The 22,269-nt window shown below is 34.0% G+C and overlaps 2 protein-coding genes across 2 annotated transcripts; one reads left to right on the top strand and one right to left on the bottom strand.

The window, feature by feature from the left end:
- Positions 1 to 2,798: 2,798 nt before the first annotated feature.
- LOC121757023 (uncharacterized protein At1g27050) lies at positions 2,799 to 4,461 on the bottom strand. The gene is made up of 2 exons (XM_042152486.1): positions 4,030 to 4,461; positions 2,799 to 3,384 (listed from the first exon to the last, which is right to left on the bottom strand). Exons 1-2 carry the CDS (start codon positions 4,366 to 4,368, stop codon positions 3,097 to 3,099), a joined length of 627 nt encoding a protein of 208 aa, XP_042008420.1. The 5' UTR covers positions 4,369 to 4,461; the 3' UTR covers positions 2,799 to 3,096.
- A 14,517-nt stretch (positions 4,462 to 18,978) lies between these two features.
- LOC121758671 (serine/threonine-protein kinase PBL34-like) lies at positions 18,979 to 22,213 on the top strand. Its single transcript, XM_042154050.1, has 7 exons — positions 18,979 to 19,098; positions 19,195 to 19,844; positions 20,266 to 20,600; positions 20,704 to 20,839; positions 21,030 to 21,166; positions 21,249 to 21,372; positions 21,484 to 22,213. The coding sequence occupies exons 2-7, from the start codon at positions 19,661 to 19,663 to the stop codon at positions 22,008 to 22,010; spliced, it is 1,443 nt and encodes a 480-aa protein (XP_042009984.1). The 5' UTR covers positions 18,979 to 19,098; positions 19,195 to 19,660; the 3' UTR covers positions 22,011 to 22,213.
- The last annotated feature ends 56 nt before the right edge of the window (positions 22,214 to 22,269 follow it).

Raw genomic sequence — 22,269 nt, 5'->3', positions numbered from 1 at the left:
CAAACTACTATTACAAATTACTTAAAAAAATATAAATTACATAATTAAAATCATAAAAATTAAAAATTACATCCGTGAAAATTTAAAGAATCCTAGTTCGATGGTGGCGGGGGTATCCCCAACTGATGTCGGAGGGTTCGTATCATCCAATGGTGAACATCTTTTTGCTCGGTAGTCATCCGAGACGTATCGGCGTTAACGGCGTTAGTCAAAATGGCCCATAACGTGTTGGGCTTTGGAGGCATTGCACGGGGTGGAATGGGCACAAAGGGAGCGGGAGCCGGCGGTTCGGCTGGGGTCGCGGTGCGACGGTGGCTGGCCGTCGCCGTTTTCCTTCTCGGCGGCCGGCGTTGGGAACCGTTCGGGCCGGCGTCGGAGCTATCCAAGTGAGCTCCAACAAGCTAGCTTGCCACCTCGTCCTCGCCGACGTCGGATAGCGACCTCGACCTTTTGGCTGGAGGAGCCGAAGGAAGATTGGACGCCTTCCTTATACTTCGGAAGATGACGCACCTTCTGCCAAGTGTTGAGATGCTTGAATGGTTTGTAATGTACTGTTTGGTAGGCCGACATGGCGGCTGTATGATGCCGACCTCGTTGGTGCCGCTCCCTGCCGACCGCTGTTCCTCGAAGTAATACCCCTGGAAATTTTGGATTTCTTCGTTGACTCTTCCGACGACATTGCGCACCATACTCTCAGTTCGCTCCACCGTTCCAGCCGGTCGGTTGACATTGTACCGGCGAGTAACGTGGTACCAAAACCTGACCCGGGTTGGTTCGTGCCTACCTCCGCATCTTGGGAGATCGCAACATATGCATCGAATATCTTCTCCATCTCGGGCGGAGAGTACATGGTAGGGACGTTGGGGTCACCGACACTGCCACGGGTACGAACATGGACACCACGACCGACGTGACTGCCGAAAGCACCCTCCAGAATTTGGGACAATAGTTGGGTCGAGCTGCTCCCTTCCGAGCCGTGTTCGGGTGCCCACCCGTATTGCCCATCGAGGGGCATCTTGCATGTCCACCAGGTAAGGCCGGTAGCCACGCGGAATTTCCGAACCTTGGGTAAGAGGAGCGGACGAGATATTCGTATCCGGAGAAGGGAATGGTGAATCGGCGAACCAATCGTGGTTCCATCCGCAGGAATCAGAGGGGTGTTTGCCAGAGCCGGACATTTTTTGCAGGCGAAATAATGAGATTGATGAGAGAGTTGTTTGGTGTAGTGTGATGTGATTTTTTGTGTTGAAATGAGGGGTATTTAATATTTATAGTTGAATATGTGAATTTTGGGATAAAAATATAAAAAAAATAAATTAAAGGTGGAGAAAAAATGGATATATTTTATTGGGAAGTGGGAAAATATTTTTTTATTTAAATTTGAAAAATCAGATTTTTCGAATTAAAAAAAATATATGAAAAATGCTAACGGCATTGCGGTTGGCGAATCACAATGCCCCGGCACGGCGGAGCCTGTTGGCAAGAGCACGTCCGTGCTGTCGGCAAGAGCACAATGGCGAGCAGGGTACTCACCGCGCCGACGGCACGGCGGGTGCTCGTTGCGACGAGCACAACTGTGGACGCTCTTAACAACCCAATTTTTTTAATTATTGACATAGCATTTGAAATACATTTTCTTTTAATTTTTAGAAAATCCAAAAATCAAAATTTTAAAATACTAGTACTCTTTATAAAGGAAAAAGAGTAAAGTATGAGAAAGGGAAAAAAATAGAGGAGTGAAAATAATAAAGTAGGTGAAAAATAAAATTAGAAAAATAAATTTTTGCTTAAAATGAAAATGACTTGTGGGACAGGAGGAGAAGTATGTAACAAAGAATTTAATATTTTAATTACATAGTTGCAATTTATATGAAATAACAAAGAATTTTATGTGAACAGTTGTCGTGTTGTCTATAAATATAAGGGAAAATAATAATGATGTCAATTTTGGACCCGACACGATAATCAGACACAAATTCGCATGAAAATAATGGGTTTGCCCTTTAAGAACTCGAAAATTTTGGGTTGATTGCGGATTCGATACAGATAATCCATTAAGAAATAATATTACTATTAATCAAGTTTTAATCATGGAAAATAAATTTTTATCATGTAAATCAGGTTTTAATTGTGAAATATCGGATTCGAGTCGTTATCGTGTCGTATCAACCCATACTATATCGTGGCAAAGTAAATTGAACTCACTCCGTCCGGAATAAAAGTCTTATTTTGTTATGACACAAGTTTTAAAAAATGTAAAGAAAAGTGGATTGATTAAGTTAGGGGAATATGGATTCCACTTATATATATTAATTGTATAATAAAATGTGAGTGAAATAAGTTGCTGAAATATGAGGTCTACTTACCATTTATGTTAATAGTGAATTATGACTCTGATTCAGGGATCGACGGAAAAAGCAAAGCATGACTCTTATTCAGGGACGGAGTATGATGTAGAATTTCAACTGGGTTTGGATTATGGATGACCTCAGAAAAATTCCCTCATCGATAAAACCAACAAAATAATCTTTCGCAATACATAAACATTTAAAAAGATAAAAGAAAAAAAGACACTAGTACAAGAGAAAGGGTATACCATGGAAAAACATTACCTGACAAACTTACTCAAGTATGCGGGTCGAATCGGGTATTATCGTTACCCACAACTTGTTTTGTTAGCATACTCAAGAATCAAGATGCTCGAATGTGGTGTTCGGTTTCTTAGATAAAATAATACAAATATAATCTAGGATTGAGTTGTAAGATTATTTTAGTTATAGGGGTTTAACTATGACTAATTATCCCATAATTATCCATTTAGGATTGAGTTGTGAGATTGAATCTCATGAACCAAGCACACTACATATTTAATCCCGGAATACAATCTTACAAAACCGAACACCCCCAAATTAGACATATATCCTATTCGTAACAAAAGAGAATAGCAAGAGGACTGGATGAAAGCTACACACACATACAACCTACACTCAATGATCTTCGATAGTCTCACTTAGTTCATAACTAAACCAACAATGCTACAAATTCTTGGTTTATATGTTTACGACAAGGGAGATTCCGATATGCCCTTTTCAAGGATCACAATATATCATCATAAGCAACAATTTCCCTGCCCCTGTAAGTACCTGAACTACCACCAACAGCAGTAGCAACATTAAGCCCATCATTGTTGTTGGGGCTGCTATTTGTGGCCTCGTTGCCACCTCTCTCGTCTCGAGGATTCACTATGGCCGACCCCAGCTTGTTACCTCTTCCATGCCTGCGGAGGGGCATTTCGGGCCTCACTAGCCTAGACGACAGCCCTTCCTTCCGGCCAACTCCCCCCTCCTGCTGTGGAACTGGATTAGTTGCCCACATCACCTGAACCTTCACAACACAACAGTTCGGCATCAACCACACTTAGGTCATACATATGTGAACCAATTACTACTATTAAACTTGCTCTACGAAAACCATCACATTCCACATTTACACCAATTTCTAATCTCCCCTCACACACATAGAAAGTTCAGAAGAAAAAACTTTTCGATAAATCCCGATTGGCTAAATTCCCAATTTCCAATTTCGACACACACACACACACACACAGAATGTAGAACACAACTACACAAGGTCTTTCTTGGATTTATTAACTGGCTAAAATCAGTTCAATAGCTTTTCAATAAAGCATAAAATTTTCAGTCTCCACACACGCACTCTCAAAATGCAGAACACGCTGTTCTTTCTTGCATTTCTTTACTAGCTAAAATCAGATAATTAGCTTTTGATAAAAAAAAAACTAGTTAGCTAATTCTCAATTTTCAATCTCCCTCGCTCACACGTGAATACACATACAAACAATGAAAAGACAAGTTTATTTCTTGAACCGATTCACCAACCACAACCAGTTTAACTTTAACAGCTCTTGAACAGACCCCAATTAGCTACAGCAGACGACACCCCTGTGTTGAAATCGGTTCGAATCAAGGCTTAATAAGGAGGTGCGGGGAGAGAGAGAGAGAGAGAGCATACTGGAGTGGAATGTAGGGAAACGGGAAAACTGGAATCAATGGCCGCATCGACGGCGGATTGGGCGGCCTCGTTGGATCTGAAATTGATGTAAGCAACTCCATCAGGCTCCATCCGGCTCCGCGATATGGGGCCGTACACTTCGAACCTCGATTTGAGGTCGAGCACGGAGCACTCCGGGGGCACGCCGATCACAACCACCGACGTCGGCACTTTAGAGGCGGCGGGCTTGGAATTGGCGTCGGCATCGTCGGCGTCGAGGGTGAGCGGGCGGCGACGCTTCGGCAGAGAATAAGGGGCATGGCGGGAGTAGTAGGGCTTCTCTCTCTTCCTGCCATTCATGGTTGATTAATGGTGTCAATTTCAATATCGTTTTTCCCCCTTTCTTTCCCAATTTAGGGATTAGGGTTTAAGTTGAAACGATGAGCACCAATCATTTTTAAATATTCTTATAAACTTATCTAATTTGTACTTATCGCTATACTCTGATTAATGAGTTATTTCATGGATTAATTTATATTACAATTTTGTTAATTAATCATTTTTTCAATATTCTTATAATCTTATTTAATTTCCTTTTTTCCCTTTCTTTCCCAATTTAATAATAAAATAATTAGATATAAATGACTATGATTATTTTGGTTGATGGTACACTAAAAAATTAGAGGGAACATGATTTTTGGTCCACGAACTTTGTCAAAGTATCATTTTAGGTCCGTGAACTTTGAAAATATCATTTTAGGTCTGTGAACTTTCAGTTAGTATCATTTGAGGTACCTTTTACTATTTCTAAGTTTTTTTGGACGAAAATACCCTCAATACCTTAAAGTTTATATATTTTTAATAAATTTATCATATACTCATATTTTTTTATAAATATCTTTACAATATACTTTTGACAAATTTTCTAAATATAATTTAACATTAAATATTATCACATAAAAAATTGCTTCTTCAATTTTTTATATTAATTTTTTTAAATTGAATAAAGAACTTTTCTTTAATAATAAAAAATTGAATAAAGATCTTCTCTTGAATGTCACAAAATTAAATGATAATATTGAAGGTCAAATTATATTTAGAAAATTTGTCAAAAATATATTGTAAAGATATTTATAAAAAGATCTTTATTCAATTTTTTATTATTAAAGAAAAGTTCTTTATTCAATTTAAAAAAAAATTAATATAAAAAATTGAAGAAGCAATTTTACTTGCATGTCACAAAATTAAGTGATAATATTTAAGGTCAAATTATATTTAGGAAATTTGTCAAAAATATATTATAAAGATATTTATAAAAAAATATGAGTATATGATAAATTTATTAAAAATATATACACTTTAAGGTATTGAAGGTATTTTCGTCCAAAAAAACTTGGAAATAGTAAAAAGTACCTCAAATGATACTAACTCAAAGTTCACGGACCTAAAATGATATTTTCAAAGTTCACGGACCTAAAATGATACTTTGACAAAGTTCGTGGACCAAAAATGATGTTCCCTCAAAAAATTAAGTATATAAACACATGGAGCCATTTTTGTATTTATTTAAAAGTAAAATAATTGGATTGTTGGACAATAACACTAAAGAAACTAAGTATATATGCACGTAGTCACTTTTATAACTTATAAGTATAAGAATTTAAAATACTACTAATATTTCATTGGATGATAAAATTTTATGTAATTTTATGGATTAATTATTTAACAAGCATCGAGCGACACCGTGCTGCAAACGTGCTCGCGGCAACCTTTGATCAGCCCCTCAAAGAGGTGATATTGTCTTGTTTCTTTTGCTTAATATGTTTGTCAGCTTTTGGCAATTTGATTAGCTTATTTACTTTGTTACATTTTGCATTTTGTAGGGGTGAAGGAGTAGTTGGCTGGAAACGGCCTCCCGCGCCATGGCTCTCGGCCCGACGGCTGACCGGCCGTGACGGGTGTTTTTAGGAATGGGAGCTTCAGCTTTAGATCATTTGCTCAACATAAAATACCTCCTTCTCTGTATTTATCTCCATTTCCGGTTACGATGCGTTAATTTGACTAGTATTGTTTAATTCCCTTGTAATTGATTTTTTTCATGAATGAACTAAATGATTTTTCTCCAGTTTCATTTACTTTTCAACAATCTATGCCTTTGTATTTGCTTGCCTTAATTCTGTATTTATGAGGATGGACTTTAGTTAACTTTTAATCATCTTGTCTAAATCTTAGTACTCCATATCCTAATTAATATTTTTATATGAATTAGAATGGTTTAATAATATTAATTATTTCATAAAGTTAAAGCTAATTAAATTGTGGCCATTACAATATACTACCTCCATTCCACAGTAATTAATATATTACATGCGATTTTAAAAAACTGTGTTAAGTAAGTTAATTAAATGAATCATAAAGTAAGAAACTAAAAAAAAGTAGAGAAATAAAGAGAGAATAAAATAAGAGATAGTAAAGTACTTCCTCTGTCCTAAAAGAATATGCACTTTGGATTCGGCACGAGTTTTAATGCAAAATTAGTAAAGTAAAACAGAGATACTGAGAAAAAGTAATTAAAGTATTGTTAGTGGAGAATAGGTCCCACCTCATTAGAGAGAAAAGAGTTTCCAAAATTAGAAAGTGCATATTCTTGTGGGACATACTAAAAAGGAAAAACTGCATATTCTTGTGAGACGCAAGGAGTAAGTGAAAAGAAATGTGTTGACTTTTACTAAAAAAAGAAATGACTCAACTACCATAGAATGTACCAAAATTGACAAAATGACTCAACTACTATGGAACGAGTGGAGTAATATCTTACTCAAAATTACATATTCTAATTTCCACATATAAAATATCACATGTTCTCTACTTTATTTTGTCTTACATTTTATTTTCTATCTTATTTTAATCTCACTCTGCTTAATACAATAAAGAACATTACAGAAAACCTACTCTTTGTGTTCCATAATAGTGGAGATATTTCTTTCCGGTACGAAGATTAAGAAAATTGTATTAAGTGAGTTAAGTAAAAGAAAAATAAAGTAGGTAATGAAAAATGTAAAGAGAGATGAAAAGAGAATAAAGTAAGAGATAGTAAAGTAAGTGAAAAGAAATGTGTTGACTTTTATTAAAAAAATGAAATAACTCCACTAATGTGGAATGTACCAAAATGGCAAAATGACTCCTCTATTATGGAACGGAGGGAGTAATACTTACTAAAATTAAAATATTTCATTTTAAATAGGACGAAGGTGGTAGTGTTTACAAATAAATAAATAGATACGACATTGGCCCGACCCGTCTTCCATAACCGACGCACAATAGCTTCAACTATATACTCCTTTCATCATAGAAAAATAATTTCATTTGTGGACGATGTGAGTTTTAATATGAACTAGTGTCACACCCGTATGATGCACGACCCCGTTGATTTTCTATTCGAACGAAGTGGAATTGTGAATCCATCTATGAAATGAGACTAATATCACGATATCTAGACTAAAACTCACTAATGTATACAATAACAATATATTATTCAAACAAACTCATAAATCAAATATGTTACGAAAATAAAAACTACAAACGACAACACACATGTCGATTACAATTTAATGTTTAACAAAAAGAAAATGGAAAAATTATTGATACATGCGTTGGGGCATGGTTGACCTGAGCAAATCCAAATTTCAATATCCTAAATTACATGATTCACTTTAATTAATAAATTAACTATTAAAGATAACTTCATTTTTTAGATATATAACTTTTACGTTTAATAAATATTCTTGAGTTTTTAAAATTTTAAATTTCTATTATAAAAAAGTGAATTTTAATTATCTAAATGTTAGGACATATAAATTTAAACATGATTTCAACATAGGTATTTGTTTGTTTTAATTTTTACCTGCGTTAAACAATAGCAATTTACAAATACAAGTTAATGAACAAATCGAGGAATAGATAGCTTTTCGTCCTGAAATAAAAACTTAATACAAATATAATTGATAATAAAAGATTAAAAGAACTTAAATTATTTTTATTACTATTGGCTTAAACAATAAAAAAGTACTAACAACTTCACTAAAATATTCCGAGCATTCAATGGATCCACTCACATAACTTACACAAATATATTAGAATTAATTCTTACATAATGATATCAATATAATATATTATCATGCCCCAATTATTTTTGTTATTACAACTAATCATAAATATCTATTCTAAAAACAAATAAATAAACAAATTCGAATACAATCAAAATTAATAATTATAATTTGAAAACATAGCTTGACATAAAATAAAATACACCATTTTCTTTTTAATTTTAAAGCGAATAGAATGTACTAATGGATAAATAATTAATCCATAAAATTAATTGTTGTTAAATATAAGAGCATCTGCAGCACGGCCCTGCTCGATAGCTTGTTAAATATAAGAGCATCGGCGACACGTACCCTGCTCGCCGATGTGCACTTGCCGACGGCACAACCCTGCTCGATAGCAAGAGCACCGCCGTGCCGAAGAGCACGCCTACGTGGCGCCTCCTGATTGGCTCGTTTTTATTCCGTTAATTTTTTTTATAATTCATAAAAAAGAAAAAAAAATATTTCCAGATTCTGAAAAATATAGCCATTTTTAATCATTTTTTAAATTGTTTTGATTATTTTTTTAAAAAAATTATTCTAAAATCATCTATAAATACCCACATTCATTATCCATTCTTTACATCATATTATCTCTCATTCATACTTCAAAATTTTTTATTATGAATTTAATTATGTAATTTTTAATTTTTAGAATTTTAATTATGTAATTTTTAATTTTGTAGCAATTTTGTAATAGTATTTCGGGTATTTTAATACATTTTAATATTGTGGAAATGTTTTTAGTAATTGAAGTATTTAAATTGAATAATAGAATGATGCGACCCTTGAGCATGCTCTTGCGGAAGAGCATGAATGTGGATGTTGTGCTCTTGCAGAAGAGTAGGATGTAAAAAATGAATAAATGTGAGTCCGGGCTCACATCCATGCTCTTGTCTAAGAGCATGGATGTGAATGCTCTAAGAGCATCCACAATGGTTTTGGACAAGCAATAGATCAGCCATAGTCTAGCCACAAACTCCTCCTCCCACATCAACACCCTAAAAACTCCTCCTGCCACATCATCAGGACAAGCAACTGGACAAGCAATAGCCCAGCCATAGCAACTAAACAAAATTATAAAAATAAATAATTAACAATCACAAAAAATACGGAATTAAATTTATGACACAGATACGAAAAAATTCAATGATAATATTAAAATTAAAAAAAGTACATTAATTTAAAAAAATTTACATTAATTTAAAAAAAAAACTCCTCTTCCACACACGAATTATGGAATTACATAATTAAAAATTACAATCACGCAAAACATAGAATTAAATTTAAGACACAAATACGGGAAAATTCAATAATAATATTAAAATTAAAAAAAGTACATCAATTAAAAAAGTTTTACATTAATTTAAAAAAACTCCTCTTCCACACACGAATTACGGAATTACATAATTAAAAATTACAATCACGCAAAATACGGAATTAAATTTACGACACAAATACGAGAAAATTCAATAATAATATTAAAATTAAAAAAGTACATTAATTTTAAAAAAACTCCTCTTCCACACACGAATTACGGAATTACATAATTAAAAATTACAATCACGCAAATACATAATTAAATTTACGACACAGATACGAGAAAATGCAATAATTTTATTTAAATTAAAAAAAGTAAATTATAAAAAAAATTACATAATTAAAAAAAAAATTGGCTAGCCGATTCCAATCCCACAATGGCGGCTAGCGGATCGCCTAGCGCTCGCAAATCGGCTAGAGCTCACCGATCGGCTAGCCTCAATTGTCGCAATGGAGGCTAGCGGATCGGCTAGCGGTCAGCTAGCGCCCGCGATCGGCTAGAATATCCGCTAGCCTCCATTGTGGAGGCTCTAAGGGCCTCAATATGTAAAACATAATATAATATGTGGCTACAAAATAAAATCCAATAAGAATGGTCTTCAACATCATTAATGTGAAAGATAAATCAATCACAATCTTTTACTAATCAATTACCACTGTGTATAAGAACTTTAGGGTTACCCTATCCCATCACGACACCACCTCTCAAACTTGGAAGACAGCTTTATCAAAAACTGACGCTAGGATTGGTGAATTTAGTCTGATGTCATAAAGTAACTATTTCTCTTACTTTATTACTTCCCTCCGTCCGTAAATAAGAGTCCTGTCTTGTCATTTTAGTCGGTCCGCGAATAGGAGTCCCGGTTCACTTTTACATAAATGGTAACAGGGTCCCACATTCCACTAACTCATTTCACTTACATTTTATTTAAAACTAATATATACAAGTGAGATTTCTATTCCACCAACTTTTTCCACCTACTTTTCTTAACATTTCTTAAAACCCGTGCCATCAAGAAATGAGACTCCTAATGGCGATCGGAGGGAGTATGTCTTTATCTCTCTTACTTTATTCACTATCCACTTAACACACTATTCATAATCTCAATGCTGAAAAGAAGTGTCTCAATTACCAAAGAACGAAGGAGTACAATTTTTAAATATTTTGTTTAAGGATTACATCATAAAATTGTTCTCGTCAAGTTTCAAATAATTGTTTACTAGTTAATTGTGAAATGACGATAAATAGCAGTGAAATAGTTGAATGCATTCTACAGTTAGGGGTGTTCAGTTTGCAAGATTATAACCCGAGATTAAATATAAAATGTGTTTGGTTCGTGAGATTCAATTCCACAACTCAATCCTAGATGGATAATCATGAGATAATTAATCATAGCTAACCCTCTATGACTAAAATAATCTCACAACTCAATCCTAGATTATATCTTGGTATTAATTTTAAAAGATAGATAGTCCATCACCATTAGACACCAATGTGGTCACAATCGCACCTAAAAACAACATTACTAACTTTCAGTTACGATTCTGGCCATGCTACTTTTCCAAGGATGAAGACTACCTGCCATTTGAAATTTCATTTAGTATAAAAGACAATAAGGTATCATTTGGTGGTTATGTTATGTTTTAACTAGAAATGATATTGTTGAGATACAATGATAATAGATCTATGGGTCAAAGTAAAAGAGCAAAGAGGGACCTTCGTGAAAAGGTCAATACAAAGATCGGCTTTCGTGGAAATGTCAATACATAGATGGGCTTTCGTGGAAAGGTCAAATAAAGGGAACTACGAGTCGTATACAATGGAAATCCCGGGCAGATACCAGACTTGATTAGTCATAGAATATTAAAAAGGATCATAGCGGCATATGCATATGGATATGAAATTGTTTATGATAATTATTGTTTCTGGTTATATATATATATATATAATTATTGAATAATGCACACCGACTAATAATGCACCATTATAGTGTAATAATGCAGATCCGTTATTCTCCTATTCATCCCTTAGATCCTTTATTCTGCTTAATATGGGCCGTTAGATCTCATTCATCAACGGTCCAGATGATCTGCATTATTACACTATAATGGTGCATTATTAGTCGGTGTGCATTATTCAACTAAAAATCTGCATTATTACACTATAATGGTGCATTATTAGTCGGTGTGCATTATTCAACTGAAAATCTGCATTATTAAATGACAAGTGGCACCAATCTAACCGTCGGATGACAAAATCGTGGGGCTGAGATTAAAAAGAACAAAGAACAAAAGATACAAAAAGGAAATGAATACATCCATATATATATATATATATATATATATATATATATATATATATATATAATAGGGGCGCGTTATAATGATAACTCCAATTTGTGTGATAACCCTATAACTAAATCTCCACCACACATTTTAAAAATATGTGGTCTAGATTTAATCTAACAAAACTATCATTTTATCAAATAAAACTATCATATTTCGGATATATTAAGGGCAAAATTGTCATTTCGTTATAAAATTGGGCGGGTAAGAAGAAAACGTGAATCAAACGCTGCATTCAATTCCTCTCACACTCAAACCAATCGCATTTCAAACCCTTGCTTTTTTCAGTTTCGAAGGAAAAATCATCCAAATTCTGGAATATGTCGAGGGAAAACGCTCAAGCATCATCGAAGGAAGGCTGGATGAAGTTTATTACTTATTTCACTTTTGTTTTTGCTCGATTTTATCATTTTGCCAGAGATTCTCGTTTTTTTTAGATTCTATAGTTTTTTAGTGTAGATTTAGAGTTACATATGACAACATGATTAATTTACTTTGAATTTATTTCATACTTGGTTTTGTATCATCAATTCATACCTTATTCCATGATGAATTATTGTTTTAAATTATAAAATGATAGTTTCAGGGGATAAAATGATAGTTTCAAATGATAAAATGATAACAAAGATAGAAATCAGCTACTTCTACTAATGTATTGAATTTTATACCAATCATTGGCTTCAAAGCATCATCACAAACAGGAATGTACATACCTACAAATCAGTAAAACTATCATTTTATCAACTCAGAGTATCATTCTATCTGGCAAAACTATCATTTTATCAACTCCGAGTATCATTCTATCCGGAAAAACTATCATTTTATCAAGTCAGAGTATCATTCTATCCGGCAAAACTATCATTTTATCAACTCAGAGTATCATTCTATCCGACAAAACTATCATTGTATGCAGTAAACCTAACATTTATAAGCCAAAAGTATCATGTTAACACATAATCGGCAATGCATAATATAATTACATAATATCATGAACTGATTTGTTGCCCAGTTTACGAATGCCAAAACCAACTGAACGAGCATAATGTTCATAGAAATCAGATGCTTCTACTAATGTATTGAATTTCATACCAATCATTAGCTTCAAAGCATCATCACAAACAGGAATGTACGTACCTACAAATCAGTAAAACTATAATTTTTATCAACTCAGAGTATCATTCTATCCGATAAAACTATCATTTTATCAACTCAGAGTATCATTCTATCCGGCAAAACTATCATTTTATCAACTCAGAGTATCATTCTATCCGGCAAAACTATCATTTTATCAACTCAGAGTATCATTCTATCCGACAAAACTATCATTTTATCAACTCAGAGTATCATTCTATCCGGCAAAACTATCATTGTATGTAGTAAACCTAACATTTATAAGCCAAAAGTATCATTCTATCCGATAAAACTATCATTTTATGCAGTAAACCTAACATTTATAAGCCAAAAGTATCATCTTAACACATAATCGGCAATACATAATATAATTAAATAAGAAGTTCAATACATCAGAAACATAAACCAATCGACAGCTAATATTAATCTAAAATCAAATTCAATACACGAAGCAAAACAATCAATAAATTAAAAAATGAACACAATCAATAAGCTAAATAATAGATAATGATTATTACCTTCGTTATTTGCTACAGACTCCATCGAAGCAAATTCTGACAGCAATTGAACATGTAATAAATGAAAATAAGAACGCAAAATTGAAAACATCTCACCGGTCACAATTCACAATTATGCGAGAAATATGAAAACAAAATCTGGAGATTATGGAATAATGATCTAAATCGGAAGAAAATCTGGAAACAAAATCGATGAGAAGAGGAATATGGAAACAAAATCGCTGAGAAGATGAGAGAATCGAACTGAGAGAGAATGAAAGAATAGAGCGAAATTCAGAAATTAAATGAGAGAAATGACATATTTACCCCCTGCGCCTTTTTTATGAAGTAAATCTAAGTTGGAATCTCAACCACAAGATTAGAAAATATGTGTGGTTCATATTTAGTTTTAGGGTTATTACGTGATTTGAGAGTTATTATAGGATCACATCTCTCTCTCTCTCTCTCTATATATATATATATATATATAGGGTCATGATAATCTACAAACCCTCTATAATACAAACTATACAAACTTTAGGCGTTGACATTATTGACATTCCCCAAGTGACAGAATTGGTATTAGGCGTTGACATTGACATTCCCCCCAGTGACAGAATTTGTATTAGGCGTTGACATTGACATATGAATCTCATTGCTAACCGTTGATTACTTACAAGGAGTGTGTAGGATTAAAGTTTGTAGTTTGTATTATAGATAAGGGGTTTGTATTTGATCACACCTATATATATATTATAGTTAAAGAATATGCTGGATATTTATGTGATGTGAAATTAAATGTGAAATTTTTATACACTGAGTTGTGGCTCATATAAACCACTAATATTTTTCAGGCAAAGATATTGCTGATATTTTGGTTGATATGAGTTTTAGAAACTCCGCGTGTTATCAGGGTTGGCGGCTGACGTATTATAGCAACCTTCTCCTCCTCATCATTTTGCATGTATACCAATGTATAAGATATAGAGTGGTGAGAGAGTTTCAATACAGTTCAAAATGTTTTGAAATATGAAATAGATAAATGTTGATTTCTGGGTTTATCTTATATGGGTGTTTACGAATTTGACATGTAGGTTATTTGCTTAAAAATTTTATATTTATATAATTATAAGAATATACATCAAAGGGGTTGGTTGGGGTGTGACAATTACAATCTTATTTCATGCAATTAAAATGAGATTATATTGTTTAACATCACCTACAAAATTAAGAAGATAAAACTTTAGTAGACATAATATGTAATCTACTATAATTACTAAATAATAAAAAACAATTACTATAAAATAACGAAGATAAAACTAAATATATATAAAGATATAATCTATTAATTATAAACATAGCCAAAAACATATTTACTTGATTAAAAGTAAAGTGAACTACACTAATAGTCTCTGATCTTATCGAAAAATGCACCAATGCTCCATAAAAAAATTTATATCATTTTTTGTACGATAAGAATAAAGTAACCCTAGGCACCACTAGTGTGAATATTTAAAGTTTTAGGGCATTTTGGACTTTTCTATTCTCCTTTTAATTTTTTTCATTTTTTCTTCCATCACCATTTTCTTCTATAAACTCAATTATACTTTCATTTAAATAATATTTGATGCTTTATGATTTTAAAAATTTAAATAAGAAATCAAATGTTTTAATTATGCTTTATTTATTTTTAAAATTAAATATTATTTATTATACAACTTAATCTGTATGTTTGTGAAGAAAAAAAAAATTATATTTAACAGTAACATTTTTTTAATATAAATATTAAAGTGGATTATAGAAAATTTTTTATGGGATTTATTTATACTTAAAAAGTTTACTTAAATTCATTAAATTTGAGAAGAATATTATAGTGAATTATAATAAATTTTTATTTAAAAAATATTACATAAATATTTAAATGTTACTATAATTAAGTGAAAAATAAATATTTTAATTATATTAATTAAAATATAGTATAGTGAAAAATATTTTTAAAATATAATAATTAAAATTTAAGTGAATTATATCTAACGTAAATTCAAGCGACTCTTGCAAGTAACATTTTTTTACTAAAAATATTAAAGTGAACTACAATAATTTTTTCATTATAAAGCTTAATCTATACATTATTCAAGTAATTATTTAAAAAAATTAAGTAAATTAATTCAAAATAAAATATTTTTTGTTGTAAAATTTGCTTTTATGTATGTCCAAAATAATTGCATGATTAAAGATGTACCAAAACTGTAATTTCCAGATACCGAAAATGCCCTCCATGGCATTTAGGAGATTTTTCAAATGCAGAAGGGTATAAAAGACCGACAGGTACCAAAAATGTAATTTTTAAGGACCAAATAGGCTATAAAAATTTTGTAGGGACCATTAGTACATTTTTCGACAAGATCAGAGACTATTAGTGTAGTTCACTCAAAGTAAAAAAGATGGACCTTTGCGTATGTACATTGTGTGGATATATGATTATATATACTCATATATGGGAATTGTAAAAGTTTCCTTAAAACATCACATTATACCATTATAAGCATTTGGTCATGTATGTTATATATTTCCATTTAGCAAAATAATATTGGTGGGTCATACCATATCATATTGCCATGTGATATATCTAGACTAAGAAATTTTTTCTCAGCATATGACCCTAGCTCAGTGTTCCATTGTCGTACACTAGTTTTCCACTTGCGTATGACCATATGCAGTCCATATAATATGGAGTATATATTAGCTATAGCCTATATATATGAATTATGTTCAATATAAAATTAATAAGTTAGATAAAGTTGACAATTACACATTTAAGAATACATAGATCTATTTATTACTTAATTTTATGGAAGGATAATTAAAATTTCTCAAAACATAATAAATAGGTCTGAAAAAGGTGAAAAATGAGTTTATAGGTTTGGTGAATAAAAAGTTTTGAGATATATTTTTTTGGTAGAGGGAAAGAGGTTATATTTAACTAATTGTCCCCGATATTCTCTGTATTCCAATTATATTCTTAAACAGATACTCACTTAACATGAAAACTAGTAGGAGTAATAAAAAACAGTAAATCTAGACCCAGTGGCGAAGCCAGAAATTTTACGGTGGGGGGCCCAAATTACCATTAAATTTGCTAATTGTGTTCAATTGCTAACAACACGGAAACGGCTCGGACGCGAACAATATAAAAACCACACGTGAGAAATGGATGATGAAAAAAATAATTAGTAAACAGATTTTTTAGAGTGTAGCACGATTTATTAGAACAAAGCTATTTTTTCTAGTATTTCAGAATTTTTTTATATAAATGGCATCACATTAAAATTAATATTATTCATAAAATATAATAGTATTTTAAAATATTTATAGAATCAAAGAATTATTATCTATTCTTAAATTATAAAAATTATTTTTATGATGCAATTTAAAAATGATTTATACAAAATTACTATTTAAAAAATCAATAAAAAATTTTAATGGAAAAAAATCCATTAAATATAAGTGAATATGAGAAAATCAACAAAAATTCTAATAAAATATGAATCCAAAGAAGAGGAACAGTTCACTAAAAAGTAGAATGCTTGCAAGGGATATTCGAATCTAGTATCCATCAGATAAAAGGGCGGCACCCTAACCAACTACACTAGAACGTAATATGTTAAACATACATATATTATATACAGGTATTATCCAAATGGCTGAGGGGCCCAAGGGCCCCCCTGGCCCCATCGTGGCTCCGCCCCTGTCTAGACCATCTATTTTATGATCCAATTATTCAGATTGGTTTTCAGTTCTAACTTTAAGAGAGTTCTTCGTAGAACCAAATCCTACATAAACTTTCGGTAAAAGAAAGATGACTACAAGTAAAGACAAATGCTCTTTTAAACGCGAATGAGGTAAATAGGCAAAATTAAAACCAAAGTGTAATGAAGAAATCCAAAAATATAAACATTTCATTCATACATTATAAAAGGAAGGTGAAAAAGAGACAAAAATAGTACTATTACTATTTCATTTGTTTAGACAACATGAAGGCTTTTTGGTTATTAAAACAAGGTTTGCTCGTTTCTCTGGGCAGGCTCCGATTTGCTTTACTATTAATCTTAAGACTAACGTCCCAAAATTATCCTTCACATATTGCATTTTTTTATTTTGGTCCAAAACATTATCTTTTGAATTATTCGGTCCCTCGCATTTTAAATCGGATCACATTTGGTCCATTTTGGACGGTTCCGTTAAATTCTTGATGGTTTTAATTACTGGGTCACTAATCCATCACTAATTGGGAGAAACTGATCCGTCACGAAATCCGTCACTAATTTAAGTAGGGGAGATTTATTGCAATAGGTAGGGCGGCGGCGGCGGCGAATCAGAGGTGGAGGCGGGAAGGTGAATCAGAAGCAGAAATCCCTTCCCCAATCATCACGGAGAACAAGTCCAACGCTTCTTCTGCCTCCCTGGTTCCTTGAATACGCGGTGAGCATCGCGTTCCAACAGCCGCCGTCTTGACTCGGCATTTCGTCGAACAGCTCCTCTGCATCGTTCACGCAGTGGCATCTGCCGTAGCTCTCGATGGCCCGGTTAAGCTGGAAGACCGGCGAGTCGGGGTTGAAGTTGACGAGATGGGATTCGAGCTTGCGGGTCTCGATGATTGCCTTGCTCGAAGCACAGATTCGGAAGAGATGAGCGTAGATTGAGAAAGGCAGAGGCGTCGCAGAAGAGAAGAGGATTGAGATTGCTTTCGAGAGGCGGCCGAGGATGGGCATGGTTGAGGATCGTGGTGGTTAGTTCCTTGACGGCGAGCGGGGGCGTGCGCGGCGGTGGAGGAGCGGAGGTGGCGGCTTAGAACCGATGCTGCTCTCGAGCCCATGTAACAAAACGTTATTTTATTACATGGGTTTTGTGACGGATTAGTGACGGAATTTGTGACGATTTTGTGACGGATCAGTTTCTTCCAATTAGTGACGGATTAGTGACGGAATTTGTGACCCGATAATTAAAACCGTCAAAAATTTGACGGAACCGTCCAAAATGGACCAAATGTGATCCGATTTCAAATGTGAGGGACTGAATAATTCAAAAGATAATGTTTTGAACCAAAATAAAAAAAAACGCAATATGTTAAGGACCATTTTGGGACTTTAGTCTAATCTTAATTCTACATAAAAGCAAACAAACCGATGTTTCACACAATTTTCTGAACATCGTTTATAAAATATAACCTTATTTTCTAATTTTTATCTGTTCATCAAAATTAGTCTTACATTAAAAATAGAATGTAATTTTTAATTGACAATTCACTTTTTATCTTTCTCTTTCATACCTGACTCTATTTTCTTTTTCTTTATTTTTTTTGCCTATTTATCTATTTTTTCTCTTTCCCAATTAGTATATTTTATCAAATTTATATTAAAATTGTGTCATTAACAAATGAGATTATATTTGTGGAAAAAAATATTTTTCTTTTTGTTTTCATACATGAATAATTATTACACACATCACACAAAGAGAAGACATTTTCCAATTGGAGTACTACTAAATTTCCTATTCATTCTGCTATTGAATTTGAAACAGTCACCATAATTTTGTGTTTTCCGCAGCTGAGATAGTTTTACCTTTTTATTCTCAAGAGGAGACAATTCTGGGTAGTGGTGGCACTATTTATTTTTAAATTTTTCTATTTTCCTTTTCCAAGTGATATGATAATCACTAATTATTTGACTATTTCCATTTGATTCCAGCTTTGCTTGTTGCACAGTGCTACTGCAACCTTTTTTTTCAAGCATGTGATCTGCAATCTCTGAGCTCTTCGTACCCCTTCTCTCAGTGAGATTTTCAGCCAATATTTTCAACCAGACTTTCACTTATTCTTCAAAATTTGGGTTTGAATTTGATAGGAAAAGATAGTTTCTTGGAGGTGTGAGAAATATTCTGGTAATATTTTGTGGTGTTTGGCCCTAGCTGATTTTGTCCCCTGCATCCTAATTCTTTTTGGGGGATTTTAATAAGAGGAAAACTCGACTATTGGAGATTTGGGTTTCTTGAAGAGAGATTAAAAAAATGATCTTTGACTTATTTTCTGAGATGGGTATGGTTTGTTTGAGGTGATTCTGTGGGATTTGGATGATTATTTGAGTGGTGTTCAAAGAGGAGGTGGGAAAGTTGGGAAATCTTGGAAGCTTTTGATGATTTTTGCTTGGGTGGAAGATGGGGTTAGCTGATGATGGCTTAAATGTTGAATCTTGGGGTGTTGAGAAATCAAAGGGGAGGAAGAAGAGAGATGATGATGCTGCGGAGGAGACTGGTTGTTGGATCAAATTGAGGTTTATTGGTAGCTGTATTTCTTCAAGATCTAAAGTTGATAACTCTCTTAGTGGCATCACCCCTCATGGTAAAATTTCCCCATTTTGTGTTAATCTTATTATAACATGGTTCTAGTTTAATCCATTTTTATCTTCTTGTTTCTTATCTGTTTAGTTGATTTGGTGGTCCTGAGGGGATTGTGGCAAAAATATCCACAAGAAATTGATCATTAGCTGTTAGATTTATTGTTTTTAGTAGTTTGATGTGAATCTTTTTGTGAAGGTAGGAGTATGTATATGAGATTTTGTTAGCAACAATGTAGGTGGAGTGAGGAAGCATGATAAGAACATTGATGAATGGATGATTGGAGCAGAGAAATATCTGTCTGAGCTTTAAAATGTTTCAATCTTCTTGTGTTAGCTTAATCAAGCTATTCATTTTAGGCTTATTATGATGGTGCTGTTTGTGTTTTACTTATCAAGCACTTCTTCATTTGCCAATTTGAGCAGAAAGTAAATCTACAAACGGGACAAGTAAAGATCAGCCGGTTGCCCCGGTAATCCCATCCACCACAACTAGCAATGCTGAAAGCAATTCTTCCAGCAGCAAACTCGAAGAAGAACTCAAAGTTTCTTCTCGGCTGCGCAAGTTCATGTTTATAGACCTCAAGTTGGCAACTAGGAATTTCAGACCAGAATCTCTCCTTGGCGAGGGGGGTTTTGGTTGTGTATTCAAGGGGTGGATCGAAGAGAACGGCACAGCTCCTGTTAAACCTGGGACGGGACTCACAGTCGCTGTCAAAACCCTTAATCATGATGGACTTCAGGGTCACAAAGAATGGCTGGTTTGATGCTTTGCCAATTTCGCTCTTCATTCTTCTTTCAGTACTAGTGTTGTTTGTTTGTTGTATACGTCCGATGATTCCAACTTGCTATTTTGTTTGGCAGGCTGAAGTGAACTTTTTAGGTGATCTCGTTCATCCTAATTTGGTTAAATTAATTGGCTACTGTATCGAAGATGACCAGAGGCTGCTCGTGTATGAGTTCATGCCCAGAGGAAGCTTGGAGAACCACCTTTTCAGAAGTATACCCTCGGTCTTCTTTTGGTTTCTCGTTCCGTACTTCATTTACATTCAAGTTTTGTAGTTACTTCTGTAGTCTTTGTGTTTGCGCATATGTATATCTAATAGTTCGTTATTTCTTGCTGGTAGGTGTCATTCTTGATTATTCTTCAATATATAACCCATATATAATACGACTATTGTTGTTTGCAGGGTCGTTGCCACTTCCATGGTCGATCAGGATGAAAATAGCTCTAGGGGCTGCTAAGGGGCTCGCGTTTCTCCATGAGGAGGCAGAAAGACCAGTGATATATCGTGATTTCAAGACGTCTAACATCTTGCTTGATGCTGTAAGTTTAACCTTTGGTCTCCACGTGTATCATTGCTAGATTTTGAGATTTTTCGTTTGACGGCCCTATCGCATTCTTAAAGGAATACAACTCCAAACTCTCCGATTTTGGACTTGCTAAAGATGCCCCCGATGAAGGAAAAACTCACGTGTCTACACGAGTGATGGGAACATACGGTTATGCAGCCCCTGAATACGTCATGACTGGTAAATGAACCTTCATTTCTCATTGCCTTCTGATTCAAGCTATCTAGTGTAGATGGTTTATATTTGTCTGATCAATTCGATTATGATCATCTCGTCTCCGATTCCACGCAGGACATCTTACATCAAAAAGTGACGTATACAGCTTCGGCGTCGTCCTACTCGAAGTGGTCACGGGTCGGAGATCAATGGACAAGAACCGTCCGAATGGGGAGCACAATCTCGTGGAATGGGCCCGTCCCCATCTAGGCGACCGGAAACGCTTTTACCGTTTGATAGATCCTCGCCTCGAAGGCCATTTCTCCATCAAAGGCGCTCAAAAGGCCGCCCAGCTGGCAGCCCGTTGCCTTAGCCGCGACCCCAAAGCCCGGCCCTTGATGAGTGAGGTGGTCGAAGCCCTAAAGCCCCTCCCAAACCTCAAGGACATGGCGAGCTCGTCGTACTACTTCCAGACGATGCAGGCCGACCGGGTCAGCACCAACACCAATGGGAAGAACAACGGGCTGAGAACGCAGGGATCATTCTCAAGAAACGGGCAGCTGCAGCAGCACCCGAGAAGCCTCTCGATACCGAACGGGTCCAATGCCTCGCCTTACCACCAGTATGCTCATAACTCACCGAAACCAAACGGTAAACCATAGCTAGTTTGTGTTGTTGAAGGTGAAAAGAAAAGGAATTCGTGTTGTGGTAAGGGAAAAAACGAGATATTTAGTGTTGTAGATAGTGTCTCTTGCAAGTGGGGGCTTTGATCATACTTTGCCCTAATTTTCATACACTCCCACATGTTTCTGATTGATTTTCTAATTCATTTTTCCATTGAGTTGGGATGATTTCTTGTCAAAAATGACCACTTCTATATCGCATTGCAAGAATATCAAAACTTTAATTAAATACCAAACC

This window comes from Salvia splendens, chromosome 12 (assembly GCF_004379255.2).
Source record: "Salvia splendens isolate huo1 chromosome 12, SspV2, whole genome shotgun sequence".
Classification (NCBI taxonomy): domain Eukaryota; kingdom Viridiplantae; phylum Streptophyta; class Magnoliopsida; order Lamiales; family Lamiaceae; genus Salvia; species Salvia splendens.
This window is presented reverse-complemented; position numbering and strand designations above follow the sequence as displayed.